This window comes from Mirounga leonina, unplaced genomic scaffold (assembly GCF_011800145.1).
Source record: "Mirounga leonina isolate KUSES-001 unplaced genomic scaffold, KU_Mleo_1.0 Mir_126, whole genome shotgun sequence".
NCBI lineage: Eukaryota > Metazoa > Chordata > Mammalia > Carnivora > Phocidae > Mirounga > Mirounga leonina.
The window spans coordinates 21,207,445-21,223,650 of record NW_023270314.1 but is presented as its reverse complement, the minus strand read 5'-3'; the positions used below and the strand labels follow the sequence as shown (position 1 = coordinate 21,223,650).

At 47.3% G+C, this 16,206-nt stretch overlaps 1 protein-coding gene across 5 annotated transcripts in view; it reads left to right on the top strand.

The window, feature by feature from the left end:
* OS9 (OS9 endoplasmic reticulum lectin) overlaps positions 1 to 13,182 on the top strand; it is a 30,745-nt gene extending 17,563 nt beyond the window's left edge. The window contains exons 6-15 of one of the 5 annotated variants that reach the window (XM_035002282.1): positions 8,125 to 8,335; positions 8,454 to 8,555; positions 8,764 to 8,864; positions 9,041 to 9,092; positions 9,745 to 9,833; positions 10,054 to 10,326; positions 10,536 to 10,725; positions 11,663 to 11,827; positions 12,000 to 12,112; positions 12,402 to 13,182. In XM_035002282.1, the coding sequence (XP_034858173.1) occupies positions 8,125 to 8,335; positions 8,454 to 8,555; positions 8,764 to 8,864; positions 9,041 to 9,092; positions 9,745 to 9,833; positions 10,054 to 10,326; positions 10,536 to 10,725; positions 11,663 to 11,827; positions 12,000 to 12,112; positions 12,402 to 12,527 (1,422 nt within the window). In that variant the 3' untranslated portion in view covers positions 12,528 to 13,182. Of the gene's footprint in view, positions 1 to 8,124; positions 8,336 to 8,450; positions 8,556 to 8,763; positions 8,865 to 9,040; positions 9,093 to 9,744; positions 9,834 to 10,053; positions 10,327 to 10,535; positions 10,726 to 11,662; positions 11,828 to 11,999; positions 12,113 to 12,401 lie in introns of all 5 variants that reach the window. The other 4 variants (XM_035002283.1, XM_035002281.1, XM_035002285.1 and 1 more) reach the window with 4 other exon arrangements.
* The last annotated feature ends 3,024 nt before the right edge of the window (positions 13,183 to 16,206 follow it).

The window sequence follows — 16,206 nt, the reverse complement described above, 5'->3', positions numbered from 1 at the left end:
ACCAGTTTTCTGCTATTACCAAAACCTGCTGCTATGTACAACATTCTTGTAAGTATCTCCTAGTATAATGCACAAGGATCTCTTGAAGGAGAATTTTGCCTGGGCATAGGATTGCTGGGTCATGGGCTATGAAGGTGATGAGCCCCTGTTCTACTTTATTTGGCATTGCAGAATATTTTCCCAAGTTTTGGTTCCCATTCATATTATTGCAGTATGACTTCCCAACATCCCATATCTTGGCCAATATATATTACCGGACTTTCAAATCTTCACTAATTCGGTGGATGTGTAATGGTATCTCATGATGAATTTAATTCGCATTTCACTGATTCCTAAGAACTGGTCATTCTTTCAAGAATTTATTAATATGAAACTGATTTAAACTAATGTACTTAATTAATATCCTAATATTAAACCAAACTTTAATTTGAAATTAAATGATTTATTGATTTTCTAATGTTAAACCAATTTTGCATTCCCGAGATGAACCCAGTTTGGTCATATGTATTATCCTTGACTATTCTTTTTAGATCTTGCTGGATTCAGTTTGCTGCTTTTTAAAGGACTCTGTATATATCTCTTGAGAGAGACTGACCTGTAGTTTTTCCTTCTAGTACTGTCCTTATCACGTTTTGGTAACAAGATTATGCTCTCCTCAAAAGATGAGTTAAAAAATGTTCTCACTTTTTCTATACTCCAAAGAATGTTTAAGATTGTAATTTTTTTTTTTTAAGTAGGCTCCACACCAGCATGGGGCTTGAACTCATGACCCTGAGATCAAGACTTAACTGGCTGAGCCACCCAGGTACCTCAAGATTGCAGTTTTTTTATTCCTTGAGCGTTTGCTAGAGTTAATCTGGAAAATCATGTTGGTCTACATTTTCGTTGTGGGAAGATTTTCAGCTTGATTTTCTTGTTCATTTTAGGAATATTCAAAGTTTTCTATTTCTTTGTGTCAGTTATAGTAAGGTGTATTTTTAGGAATTTATCCATTTCATCTGATTTTTCAGATTTATTGTCATAAAGTTGTTCATGAGACCGTTCTATTATTATCTTTTTAATCTCTGTAGCATTTGTGATTAGGTTCCTCTTTTCATTCCTCATGGGTTGTTTGCCTCCTTTGTTACTAGTCAGTCTCACCAGATGTTGGTCAGTTGTATTACTCTTTTTAGAGAACCAACTATTTTGGCTCTATTGAGTTTCTGTATTGCATCTGTTTTCTATTTTATTAATGTCTACTCTTTATTTTCCTTCCTTCTGCTTTCTTGGGTTTATTTTACTGTTCCATTTTTAACTTCTTGAAATGAATGCTTAACCCCTTCATTTTCAGCTTTTCCTTTTTTATAAACATTTCTTATAAATTTCTCTCCAAGCACTACTTTAGTTATTATAAGTTTTTATGGCTATTTTAAATTTCTTTACCTAAATTTCTTTTTTTTTTCAACCCCCCCTCCCCTCCAGCAACCCTCAGTTTGTTTCCTATAAGTAAGAGTCTCTCATGGTTTGTCTTCCTTTCTGATTTCATCTTGTTTTATTTTTCCCTCTCTTCCCCTATGATCCTCTGTTTCATTTCTTAAATTCCACATATGAGTGAGATCATGTGATAATTGTCTTTCTCTGATTGACTTATTTCACTTAAACAATATTCTCTAGTTCCATCCATGTCATTGCAAATGGCAAGATTTCATTTTTTGATGGCTAAGTAGTATTCCATAGTATATATGTACCACATCTTCTTTCTCCATTCATCTGTTGATGGACATCTGGGCTTTTTCCATATTTTGGCTATTGTGGACATTACTGCTCTAAACATCGGGGTGCACATACCCTTTCGGATCCCTACTTTTGTATCTTTGGGGTAAATACCCAGTAGTGCAATTGCTGGATCGTATGGTACCTCTATTTTCAACTTTTTGAGGAACCTCCATACTGTTTTCCAGAGTGGCTGTACCAGTTTGCATTCCCACCAACAGTGTAAGAGGGTTCCCCTTTCTCCGCATCCTCGTCAACATCTGTTGTTTCCTGACTTGTTAATTTTAGCCATTCTGACTGGTGTGAGGTGGTATCTCATTGTGGTTTTGATTTGTATCTTTATCTAAATTTCAAACGGATAATACTTTTCCATGATTGAAAACCCAGACAGTATAGAAATTTTTGTGCAAGGAAAATTCCCCCTCCCAAACTTAATCTCCCACCTGCTCAGTTCCCATTCATGCCGCACCCCCCACAGGTCACCTTGCTCTTAGTGTTTCATGTGCACTCCTTGCCTTTCTTTGTGGTTCACAAGCAGTTATGACTAGAGAATCTTATTTCTTTTTCTCTCTTTTTTTATACACAACGTTTAGTTTATTAAACATGTGTTGCAACTTGTTTTTATATATCATGACAATAATTCTTAGAGATCTTTCTGGATCTCTTTCTGGCCTTACATCTAGAGCTTTGTTTTTTGTTTTTACTTCTGCATATTATTCCACTGGATGAATGTCCCATCATTTTGTCATCATTGCTGTAGTGAGTAAATAGTTTTCCCTCCAGTTTTTGTTGTTATAAAAGGTTATTACATTATACATATATTCATGTGTAAATATGTCTTAAAAGTATAAGTGCTGGGTGCAGTTTATATGTATTTAAGATTGTCCTTGTAAAACCTTTATTTTGGAAAGTTAGAAATACATAAAATCAGAGATAATTGTACAATGACCCCGTGATCATCTAGTTTCAACAAATATGTCCAGTCTCATTTTATCTATCTTCTTGCCCATCTCCCTCCACTACCGCCTCCACTGCCAGACTATTTGGAAGTAAATTACAGACATCATTTCATCCATAAATATTTCTGTATTTATCCCTCTAAAGTTAAAGCTCTTTTAGGGGCCCCTGGGTGGCTCGGTCGGTTAAGCGTCCGACTCTTGGTTTCAGCTCAGGTCATGATCTCCGCTGAGCATGAAGTCTGCTTGAGATTCTGTCTCTCCCTCTCACTCTGCGTCTCCCTCCATCACACGTTCATTCTCTCTCTCTCAAATAAATAAATCTTTTTTTTAAAAAAGCTCTTTTAGGGACGCCTGGGTGGCTCAGTTGGTTAAGCGTTTGCCTTCAGCTCGAGTCATGATCTCAGGGTCCTGGGATCAAGTCCCACATCTGGCACCTTGCTCAGCGAGGAGCCTGCTTCTCCCTCTGCCCACTCCCCTGCTTGTGCTCTCTCTCTCTCTCTGACAAATAAATAAAAAAAAACTTAAAAATAAATGACAAAGCTCTTTTTTTTTTTAAGATTTTACTTATTTATTTATTTGAGAGAAAGAGAGAGAGACAGAGAAAAAGCATGAGAGGGGAGAGTGTCAGAGGGAGAAGCAGGCTCCCTGCTGAGCCGGGGGCCCGATGTGGGACTCGATCCCAGGACTCCGGGATCATGACCTGGGCTGAAGGCAGTTGCTTAACCAACTGAGCCACCCAGGTGCCCAATGAAAAAGCTCTTTTAAAAACATAACTACAGTACCATATCACACTAAAGAATTAATAGTAATTCCTTAGTATTATCAAATATTCAGTATCTTCAGGTTTCCCTGATTTTCTTATATATCTCATAATTACATAGAATATCTGGTAGTTGTGCTATTTGAGTCCTTTACATTCGTTGAGACTTGTTAAATGGCCCAGTATATGTCAGTTTCTCGGAATGTTTCTTTGTGCTAGAAAAGAACGTGTACTCTGTTGTTAGGTACAGTGTTTTCTGTATGTCTTTCAGGTCATGATTATTAATTGTGCTGTTCAATCATTTGTCTTCTGCTATAATTATTGACTTGTCTGTTATTCCTTATTCTTAAAATTTATTCATTATTCTGTCTGTTGTTGCTTTATGTATCTTGGGGCAATCTGTTCATTTCTTCAACAAATGTTTATTGAGGGCTTCTACGTGCCAGGCGCTGTTGTAGTTGCTAGGGATATTTTGGTGGACAAAAAAGACAAAAATTCCTGCTCTAGTTGGGAGAGACAAACAATAAGGAAGATAAAGAATTACATACAATTTAGGGTATTATGTTGAGCGAAATAACTCAAACAGAGAAAGACATGTATCATATGATCTCACTGGTATGAGGAATTCGTAATCGCAGGAAACAAACTGAGGGTTGCTGGAGTGGGGGTTGGGGTGGGAGGAATGGGGTGAATGGGTGATAGACACTGGGGAGGGTATGTGCTCTGGTAAGCGCTGTGAATTGTGCAAGACTGTTGACTCTCAGATCTGTACCTCTGAAACAAATAATGCAATATATGTTAAGAAAAAAAAAAGAAGAAGAAGGTAGCAGGAGGGAAAGAATGAAGGGGGGGAAATCGGAGGGGTAGACGAACCATGAGAGACGATGGACTCTGAAAAACAAACTGAGGGTTCTAGAGGGGAGGGGGGTGGGAGGATGGGTTAGCCTGGTGGTGGGTATTGAGGAGGGCACATTCTGCATGGAGCACTGGGTGTTATGCACAAACAATGAATCATGGAACACTTCATCTAAAACTAATGATGTAATGTATGGGGATTAACATAAGAATAAAAAAAATTACATACAATTTAAATTATCTTCCTCATAAGTTGAACTTTTAACATTATGAATTGATCTTCTCTATCTTAATTTTTTTTACTTACAGTCTCTTGTGTGGTAATAGAACTGTATGACAGCTTTCACTGAGTTTACTGTATTTTTTTCATCCTTTTACTTTTATCCTTTCTGTATTCTTATGTCTTAAATGTGTTCTGTAAACAGCATTGTTATATTTTTAGAAATTTTTAACCATTTATTTTTTATATATATAAATTCATATATATATTTTTTGGATTTACTTCTAACATTTTATTTTATGCTTTCTTTTATTCTATCTGTTCTGTTTCTTTTTCTCTCCTTTCTTGCTTTTATTTTCTTTCATTTTGTCTTAATCATGCCACCTTTTCTTTCACCTGAGTAAGAAGTTATGCAGTATTTTTTTCAGTAAGAGTTTTGTAAAGATATGAGTCACATGCCATGCAATTCAGCACACAGTTTAGTGGTGTGTAGTATATTCAGAGTTGTGCCATCATCACCACAATTACGTTCAGAACATCTTCCTCACCCTAAAAGAAAGCCCCTACTCTTTGGCAGTTACTTTCCATCAAACTGTCCCCTTGACCACACCCACCACTCTAGACAACGTCTCATCTTTCTGTCTCTACCGATTTGCCTCTTCTGGACATTTCATGTGACTGGAATCATACAATATGTGACCTTTGTGTCTGGCTTCTTTCTTTCTTTTTTTTTTTTTAAACAATTTTTTTTTTTTAAGATTTTATTTATTTATTTGAGAGAGAGAATGAGAAAGAGAGAGCACATGAGAGGGGGGAGGGTCAGAAAGAGAAGCAGACTCCCTGCTGAGCAGGAAGCCCTATGCGGGACTCGATCCTGAGACTCCAGGATCATGACCTGAGCCGAAGGCAGTCGCTTAACCAACTGAGCCACCCAGGCGCCCGTGGCTTCTTTCACTTACTGTGTTTTCAAGGATCATCCATGGGTAGCATCACCATTACTTTCTTACATGTTATTGCCAAGTACTGTTCCACATACTGTTCATCCATTCATCACTTGGTGGACATTTGGGTTATTTACACTTTTTAGTTTTATGAACAATGCTGCTTTTAACACTTGTGAACAAGATTTTGTGTGGACATAGGTTTTCATTTCTCTCGGTAGATACCAAGGAGTAGAACTGCTGGATCATACAGTGAACTTTTGGAGAAACTGCCAGACTTTTCCCAAAGCAGTAGCACCATCTTACAATCCCGCTAGCAGTATCTGAGGGTTTCTCCACATCCTCATCAACATTTGCTTTTATCTTTTAAACTATAGCCATCCTAATGAGTGTGAAGTGGCATTTCATTGTGGTTTTGATTTGCATTTCCCTGATGGTAAAAGATGTGGCACATCTTTTCATGTGCTTTATTAGCGAGTTGTGTATCTTCTTTGGAGAGATGTCTATTCAGATCTTTCCAGGTGCCCCTAGGATTTTCTATATATAAAATCATCTGTAAATGGAGAGAGTTGTATTTTTTTCTTTCCAATATTGATGCCTTTTATTTCATTTTCTTGCCTTATTGGCCTAGTCAAATGTTGAATGGAAGTGGCACAAGCAGACATCCTTGTCTTACTCCCTTTTTTTTTTTTTTTTGAGAGAGAGAGAAAGAGCTTGAGCATGAGACAGAGCTGGGAGAGGGAGGAAGGGGGAGAGGGGAAGAGAGAGAATCTCAAGCAGGCTCCATGCCCAGTTTGGAGCCAACATGCGGCTTGATCTCACAACCCCAGGATCATGACCTGAGCCAAAAAATCAAGAGTTAGACACTCAACCAACTGAGCCACCCTGGCGCCCCGTCCTTGTCTTATTCCTGATCTTAGGGGGAAACCATTCAGTTTTTCACCATTAAGTATAGATTTGGTATCTGGGTTATAATACTGGCTTTGTAGTATGAGTTGGGGGGAATATTCCCTCCTCTTCTTTTTTTCTGGAAGAGTTTGATTAGGATTGGTATTTATTGGTTTTTAAATATTTGGTAGAATTCACCAGTAGACCCATCTGGCCCAAGATTTTCTATGTGGTTAGTTTCTGGATTACTAATTCAATCTCTTTACTTACGGGGTCTGTTCATATTGTCTCTTTCTTCTTGAGTCAATTTTGGTAGTTGTGCCTTTCTAGAAATTTGTCCATTTCATCTAAGTTATCTGATTTGTTGGCATGTAGGTGTTCATAGTATTTCTTTACAATCCTTTTTTGTTTCTGTAAGGTTGATAGTAATATCCCCTCTTTCATTCCTGATTATACTAATTTCAGTCTTCTCTTTTTTTCTTGGTAGGTCTAGCCAAAGTTTTGTCACTTACTGATCTTTTCAAAACAACTTTTAGTTTCATTGGTTTTTCTCTGTTGTTTTTCTATTCTCTATTTCACTTATTTTTGTTTTAATCTGTATTCCTTCTTTCCCTCTGCTTGCTTTGGGCTTAGTTTGCTTTTCTTTTTCTAGTGATTTAAGGTAGAAGGTTAAGTTACTGATTTGAGGTTTTTTTTCTTTCTTAATATTGTCTTTTGCAGGGAAAATTTTTAATCATATATATACACATACATGTGTACACACACAAAAGGAATATATACATTTCAAATACATATAAGTACAGTTGACCCTTGACTAAAGCAGGTTTGAACTGTGTGGGCCTACTTATAAGACGATTTTTTTCAGTAAATATATTGAAAAATTTTTTGGAGATTTATGACAATTTGAAAGAACTCACAGATTAACCACATAGCCTAGAAATATTGGGAAAATTAAGTTAGGTATATCATGAATGCATGAAATATATGTAGGTAGTAGTCTATCATTTGCTACCATAAAATATACATAAATCTATTATAAAGGTTAAAATTTGTCAAAACTCAGGCACAGACTTATAGACCATATATGGTGCCATTCACAGTAGAGAGAAATGTAAACAAACATAAGGATGCAGTAGTAAATCATAACAGCATAAAACCGTAGTACATTCTGTATGACTGTAACACTTTCGTAGCCACCTGCTGTTGCTGTTGGGATGAGCTCAAGTATTGCAGGTATCTGCTCCAAACTCCATGACGCTAATCATCTCGGCATGAGCAGTTTGTCTCCAGTAACTTGTATATCACAGTTAAAAGTGACCTCAGTGTCCCTAACACCCTGCATTGTTCAAGGGTCAACTGTGTATATATATATATCTATCTCAAATACATATAAGTATATATACGCTGTATTTATATAAAGCAAGAATGTGAAACACAAACTGGCTGGTTACCTGCAGGGAAGCTGCCTGAATTCAATTCCTGTTTTTACCACTTACCAGTGGTCCACCTGACTGAGTCCCTTAACCTGCATCAAACCTCAGTTTTTTGAGCCACAAACTTGTGATATGCATCCCTCCCTCACTAGGTTTTGGTGATAATTAACGGGGCTAATGTGTGTACAGTGTTATCCACACAATGCACGCACAGAACCAGACACACAGTAAGGGCCACATAACAGGCGGCCGCTCCCGGAACAAAAGCTCCTTATTAGTAGTAATTATTATTTGTCCGCCCTCTCCATCCTGGCAGTTCCTCTGTGACGAGGGTGCTGGTATGTCCGGGGACTACATCGACCGTGTGGATGAGCCCTTGTCCTGCTCCTATGTGCTGACCATTCGGACGCCTCGGCTCTGCCCCCACCCTCTCCTCCGGCCCCCACCCAGTGCCGCCCCCCAGGCCATTCTCTGTCACCCTGCCCTGCAGCCCGAGGAGTACATGGCCTACATTCAGAGGCAAGCTGGTGAGTAATGAGAAGGCCAGGAGAGGAAGAAGTGACACGGGGCGGGGCCGGTGGAAGAGAAGGGATGGAGAGCCCAGAGGCACGTGGCCTCTCCTGCCCACACACTGTTTCTCAGTAGACTCCAAGCAGTATGGGGATAAAGTCCTAGAGGAGCTGCAAGGCCCAGAGACCCAAATGTGGAGTGAGGCCCAGCCGGGGACAGTGCCCTCAGAGAGAGCAGGTAGGACCTTGTTGCCCCAGTTCCACGAAACCTCTCTCCGTTTCTTCCCTTCCCCCAGTCTTACTGCCCTGGACTGACTGTTGGGGGCGGTAGGAAGTACTCTGGGTCCTGATTCCTTAGCAATAGTGAAGGAAAATGTACCCCATTCTACTTGCTCCCTTCCATTTCTCCCCTCCTGTCAGATTCCTCCCTGTTCTCTCTATCCCAGGTGCACGCCCCACCAAGGATGACAGTAAGGAATCAGATTTCTGGAAGATGCTTCATGAGCCAGAGGAGCAGACCCCTGGGGCAGAGGAGGCTCAGGCTGAGGTGAGAGCCAGCTTCCCGGCCATTTCTCTGATGAGGCTGGCCCTGGGCGAGCTGAGGTCATCACAAGATGACCTACACCTGTCTAGGGAGGCAAGGCTGTACCCCGAACCACCGCCTTACGAGTGTGGTAGACATAAACACCTAGTGTACTGGACTGTGCCCTTTCTCCTCATCAGGAGCAGGAACCAAACCCTGAGGCAGCAGATCCAGCTCCGGGCCCTCCCCATGGTGAGCGAACCCTCCCTGTCTCCTTTACTGGTTGAATGTATTCTGGGGTTGGCTGGGGTTGGGGGTGGGGTGGAGCTAAACACTGGTCGGGGAGGTTGGGCGGCCAGGCCAGCATCCAATTCATTGCTGCAGGAGGTAATGCTGTTTGCAGACAGCAGTTCCCTTCTAGGGAGATAGCAGGACACAGCGGGTCTGCTACTTGCTGACTTTGTAATCCTGGGTGATTTCACTTAACCTCCGTTTCCTCAGCCCCCAACAGTGGGTAATACCCCTACCTTGCAGGGTGGTTGTGAGGTTAAGAGAATGAGTCTGTAATTCGTAGCAGAGTGCCTGGAACAGAGTGGACAATCAGTGGTTTGTATTTGTGGAAAGGGGAGAACAGTATCCAGGGAGGAATCTGTGGCCCTAGAATCTCTTCCGTGGGCCTAAAACCTGGAGTAGTTGTCAGCAGGGCCAGCGCCAGGAGCTCGTTAGCATCCCCTCGCTCACCTGTGGGCCCACCTCAGGACAGTGCTCTCCAGGGGGCTGTGTTGGCCCCATCTCACCAGACGGGTGGCTCCTGGAGGCGGGGGCCACGTCTTTCCTTGGTCTCCTCAGGAAATCAAAATAGAATTTAGGACACAACTGGTTCACTCCTGCTCTTTCATCTCAGATTTTCAGAACAATGTGCAGGTCAAAGTCATCCGGAGTCCTGCGGACTTGATTCGATTGATAGAGGAGCTGAAAGGTGGCTCAAAAAAGGTATGGGCCCTGCTTAAGGGAGGGAGCACTTGGACAACCGCCCCTGACCTGGGCCTGAAGTGAGCCCCGTGGAGCTGACTCCCTTTCTTTTCCCCATCCCGAGACTACCCGCCCCCCTCCCGCCCTGCGACCGAGCTCCAGCCACTGTATGTCTGCCACCCGGGCGCCTCTCCTGAAACCCCAACTGTCCACCTCTTTCTTCTGGTCCCCATCTACCCAGGGGAGGCCAGACGGAGGCCAAGAGCAGCCTGCAGACGATGCTGCAGAAGTCCCTCACAGGGAAGCAGAGGTGAAGGAAAAGAGTGAGGCGGATCATCAGAACCAGGTGGAAGAAGAGGAGGAGGAGGATGAAGACGAAGATGAGGATGAACAGCAGTTACTGGGAGAGTTTGAGAAGGAACTGGAAGGGATACTGCTGCCCTCAGACCGAGACCGGCTCCGGTCGGAGGTGAAGGCCGGCATGGAGCGGGAACTGGAGAACATCATCCAGGAGGTGCGCACGGCTCTCACTGCCCACGCTCCCGGCGCTCCCGCAGCCCACCGCTCCTGGGGGCTGGGCCGGCCTGAGGGCCCAAAGGGAGCCCTAGGGAAGGGGGCGCAGAGAGAGGGCTGGGACGTGGCTAGTGCTCTCCCGGAGAGCGTGGACCGCTGACCACCCCCCCCCAGCCCCTTGACTCCCCACTCCTGCCTTGGGCACTCCAGACAGAGAAGGAGCTGGGCCCAGACGGGCTGCAGAAGGAGTCCGAGCGTGACCGGGCGATGCTGGCCCTGACCTCCACTCTCAACAAACTCATCAAAAGGCTGGAGGAAAAACAGAGTCCAGAACTGGTGAAGAAGCACAGGAAAAGGAGGGTTGTCCCCAAAAAGCCTCCCCTCTCCCCCCAAACAGCAGGTAAGAGCTGTCAGACAGGGAGGGGCAGTCAAGCCCATTGTCTTTATCCCTCAGCTGGTGGACCCTGGAGGGGATCGTGTTCTTTCCCTTCTGAGGGAGCTTACTCCCTTCCTTCTTTCTGGAATGCTGTGTTCATGCCTGCCTTCTTCCCACGGCATCCCTTTGCCTCGTTAGCTCCTATTCATTCATCTTTTTGGGAAGCAGCTTCTAGAACATGTCTGTCTTGTTTTCTGGCTTGCTTCTGTGCACCTAGTGCCTGGCACTTTCCTGGCACATAGTGGGTGGTCAGGAGACAGGAACGGAACGACTGCGAGTGGGCCTGCGTGCTGAAGACCACACAGTGGTGAAGGATGCGGCTTATCAACAATGAGCCCTTTGCGCTGGGAGGGGCCCCAGCCAGTGGGGTGTGAATAGGCAAGCCCAGCTATTTATAAGCCCGTTGCCTGGACAGACTTGAAGTTATTGCTTCTTCTTGCACCCCCTGATCTCCCTTCCACAGGGTCGTATGAGATCAGACATTCCAAATGGAATGTTCTGTTTTCACACCGTCCATCCCACTACCTCTATGAACTTTGGAATGTCTTTCGAGTACCAGCATGTGGAGTACCAAACCACAGTTTTCCAACCTGGCTTTTTAAAACTTTTTTGTTGGCCCAGGTGGCCTGATTTTTGCCTCAGAAAACACAGTTGTTTTTCCTGTAGGGGACAGGCAGAGAATTATTGGTCCGGGAGGGAAAAGGGAGGCTGCAGTTGGTGGAGGGAGCTTTATAGGTTTGAAGGGGAGGGCACTAATTTATTCTGAGCCCTGGTTCATCTATATGTTTGTGATGGAAAACTGCCCGAACCAGTGGATGGCTTAGGGAGGGGTGACCACCACAGCCCCTAACCTGGAGTCACGGCTCTGCTTTGTGTCTCCCTGTGTGTCTCCCCCTCTAAGAGGAGGATCCTGAGCACAGAGTCCGGGTCCGGGTCACCAAGCTCCGTCACGGAGGCCCCAATCAGGATCTGACTGTCCTCGAGATGAAACGGGAAAACCCACAGCTGAAACAAATCGAGGGGCTGGTGAAAGAGCTGCTGGAGAGGGAGGGGCTCACGGCGGAAGGTGGGCCCTGGGGCTGGCTGGCTTAAGAGCTGTTGGCAGGGCCTGCTGCCTGAGGTGGAGGGGCTGGGTCAAGGTGGACTGGAAACCTCGCTGGGGACCTGGGAGGCCGAGGGCCCTGCACAGAGGCTCCCATCCTGCCTCTCCTCTCACTGCCCACGCGGCTTCTTTCCAGGGAAAATTGAAATCAAAATCGTGCGACCAGGGGCAGAAGGGACAGAGGAGGATGCCCGTTGGCTGACTGACGAGGACACGAGAAACCTCAAGGAGATTTTCTTCAATATCTTGGTGAGAGGCAGCCCACCCCGGCCCTGGCTCTCCAAGCCTTCACCCTGCTCTAGCGCACGGTGGAGTTGAGAGCATGGCCAGGCGCATCCTGGCCAGTCCCAGCCTCGCCCCCTTCTGAGCTGCTGGAATTTCGGGCGGCTGTTCCCTAGCGAAGTGCGGGTGCTGGGTCCCCTGCCCGCACCGCCCCCCCCCCCCGGGGCCAGTCCCCGGACCCTCGGGCGCCCAGCGCCGCCCTTGGCTCACCAGCAGCCACCCCGCTCACCGTGCGCCCTCGCCGGCCTCCCCGCAGGTGCAGGGAGCAGAGGAGGCGCAGAAAGAGCGGCAACGGCAGAAGGAGCTGGAGAGCAATTACCGCCGCGTGTGGGGCTCTCGCGGCGGGGAGGGCACAGGGGACCTGGAGGAGTTTGACTTCTGAGACCACCAGTGCGGTCAGCTGGCCAAGGAGTCCAGAGCCTGCCCAGACTGGCCCTGCCTCCTCCCCCACCCGCGCCCGGGGCCCTGAAGTCGAAACAGCAGAGGCGCACTGGGCTGTGGACCTGGCCTCCTGCCCCGGGGAGGGGGGGGAGGGGGGGCGGCGCCTCCGCCTCCGCCTCCGCCTCCGTCTCGGCCGCTGCTGCTGAGAGCCACCCAAGACCTGGCAGGCCTGTGGGGTTTGCTCTCCCAGGCTTCTCCACAGCCCTTTCCTTTCTCCCTGGCTGCCCGGTCCCGGTCCCCTAACTTGTCGGTTCCTTTCTCCTCCCTCCCTAGAGAGTTGATGAGATCTTTTGAAGGAGGGCAGGGAGAGCAAGAAGAGTGGGGCAGTTCAGCAGGTCCCCCACACCCTGCCTGAGCTGCTCTTCCGGGCCACCCCCTTCCCTTGGATCGGCTTGGGATTCCCTCCTCCTTTCCCTGCCCACACTGTTCCCTACAATCCGGGCTTCCGAGTTGAGGTGCCTCCGCCTCTGTTTCTGAGGAAATGGGAGAAAGTTGCCCAGCACCCCTGACACGATGCCACCGAACAGGGTGGGGTACAGAACCACCCACCATGTTCTTGAACAATCAGGTTTCTCAATAAATAACTGGACCATCAATCCATCAATCTGTGATTTCTTCTCAGGGGGTAGGTGGGGTGGAGGCCCTAGCAGGCATGAGGGTTCTTCTCAGGGTGGAGTGCACACTCTCCCATCCCATTCTGTGCTCCGCAGCCCCTCCCCCTCCGAAGTGGCACCAGTGGGGACTGGGATGCACGGGAAGAGACCAGGACAGAGGAACAAAGTCCACTGACCTGAAACCCTTGTAGTTCTGTTGTCCCTCCTCTTCCTCCTCTATTTCTATTCCTTCTCCTCTCCTCCTTCACATCCAGAAAGCAGAGTGCACAGCATGGAGTTACCCCACCACGGGGACCCTCCTGCTGAACCCCCCCCCCCACAGCGTGCTGCAGCTTCTGTTGGCCACCCGCACCCCGTGCCCACCTGCCATACCACGTCCTTTCTGCCAGGCCCAGAGAGGGCACTGCTGCCCACCTATGCCAGCTTCCTACTGTGCCGAGGGCGGGAGGGTCAGGGTAGGTCTCTTCTCCTCCCTGTTGCCAAGTGCACACACGGGGCCCCTCACCTCCCCCTTTCTCCTCTTGCTCTCCATCTCTGAGATGTACAGTCTTTCTGCTGAAGATGGCACTGACTCACAGGTAAGCCAGAGGCCATTGAACTCCTGGGTCTCCAGAAGTCAAAGTGAGATTCGATCGTTGTTGAAGGATGTTGTCTGAGACCGACCTTCTTTCTAAATGTAGCCGGGTGCTTATTTTGCATGTCATGCTGACATTGTTTTACGGAGAAATGTAAATGGGTAGACTTGCGAAATCTTGCTTGCCCAGATCCATCTGGGTATCTTGCGGGGAGGACTGCTTCCCAAGGGCAGCTGCAGTCGGAATGCTGGGTTCATATCGCCACTCCTCTCTTTACTCAGTGGGGCCATGAACGAGTTATTTAACTTTTCAAGCTGTTTCCTCCCGGGTAAGTTGTGGATAATCACACTGGCCTCCCTTGGTGGTTGTGAGTATTGAAGGAAATCTACTGCGTGTGTCATCCTCTTAGCACAGCACGTGGCCCGCAGGAAGTGCTCAGTAAGTTCTCACGAACCAGCTCCTGAGTTCTGAAGAAACTAGATAGTACTTGGAGGCAAGAGTCTTGGAAGGAATCTCAAAAGCTGATCTGAAGCTACAGTGGAATCTTTTAGAATGGGAGAGCAGGAGAGGCTGGGGCAGGAAAGTTAGCTTTGATTTGATGAGGATGGACTCTTAAGATCATCAGAAAACAGAGTTCTGGAAACCTCACTAGATTTAATCATCTTGTACTTTCAATAGAAAATTCCTTTTTGCTTTCCTTTGGCTTTTGGAGAAACTCCCGTGGAGAAGGTTGGTCTGCCCCAGCTGTGCTAAGGCAAACAAAAGGAGGGGAGCAGGGTGTGCGGCAACAGGGGTGGGGCGGTGGGGAGGGGCGGCAGGAATCCAGGTGAGGACGCCCGAAGTGAGCTGGGAAGGTGGCATGGATGCAAAAGGGCAACTTCTCCCCTCAGCCCCCCAGGGAGTCTCCTTCTAGACTCCTATTGTGCACGGCCTGGAGGGCTTGACATTTTGTCATCCCATCCACTACACCCTTCACATTTCTCACCAGGCCAAAGATGCAGCCAATGACAAAAAGCCAGTGGATTATTTAGTGTTGGGATTTTCAGTGGGGGTTGCTGACACCCCGACCACCTTTCCCTGGCTGGAAATGAAAGGAACTCCCCACTGGCCTGCAGTTCCCTGTGGTAATTTCACGCTCTCCGGGGCCCTTGCTTCCTCCACAAACTCTCTCACACTCGAGCTTCTGAGGAAGGGAGTGAACTTTTGCCACCAAAAAGTCAAGTGGAGATGGACTGCGGGAGTCCAGGGTCTCTGAGCTGAAGGAGGGAACGGCCAGGTGGTCCAGTTGAGTCTTTTTTGCTAATTCCCTCTCTTCCTTTTTTTTTTTTCTTTTTAAGAGAGGGAGGGGGTGGAGGGGCAGCAGGAGAGGGAGAGAAGAGAGAGAATCTTAAGCAGGCTCCACGCCAACCGCGGAGCCCGACGCAGGCCTTGATCCCACCACCCTGAGATCCTGACCTGAGCTGAAATGAAGAGTTGGACGCTCAACCGACTGAGCCACCCAGGCACCTCCCCCCTTCCTTTCGATTTGCCTTCCCAGACTGCACACCTGCGTCTGTACCTGTCACTGCACCTGCATCCTGTCGGGCTGCTGTGCCGGGTGGTCCCCAGCCTAGAATCCTGGAGAATGGAGGCCTCCGTGTGATCAGGACCTGGCCCCACTGCGCAACCACACCTTGTGAGCTTCATGGCACACCTGCGGCTGTCCGTCGTCGTGGGCCTGAGAGGTTCTGAGCCTCTGCCAGAGGCTCCATTAGAAGACTCAGGGCCATTGACTGAATGACATGTGGTGGCTGTGCCCAGCCCGCACTGGCTGCTGGCCAATGCCACTCCACCCAGTCCCTCTATCAGGGCAAATGCTTTCTGCTGCCCACGAGAAACAGCAGGACGGGCTTCATGCTGAACCGGGAAGCGCTGCAGCTCTTGAGGGCAGCACTGGCCTCGGTGGCCTAGATGACGTGGAGGTGGGCAGACGTCTGCTACAGCAGCTGGGCATGGAGCGTGCGGACACCAGGGACCTTTGTGGCTGCGAGGTTTCCCACCTCTTGCCTCCAGGTCCCTACTCTAATGAGCTCTACTTCTGGTACCAGGTCCCGGGGCAGTCCTCCATGGCCAGCGCTGGAGTCCTCACCAGGTCCCTCTGAACAGATATTGTTCAGATTACCAATAAACAGACGCCACCAAGGTAACCTGCCCAAGGCCACCTAGCCATGAAGTGGAGGGCCCGGTTACAAAATCAGATCTGACTCCAAAGTTCCTGCTCTCAACCAAAGCTACCCCAGCTTCCCACCTCTCCAAGCAGCCCCCTCCCCTGTCCTCTCCTCTAAGTTCCATGCCCCAGCTCCTTCCCAGAAAAGGGATCATGTTGGGAGTCACTGACTTTTCAGCTCCCTGGATCCCCACTGTTGCTCTGACCTGCCTGGTTCCTTTCACT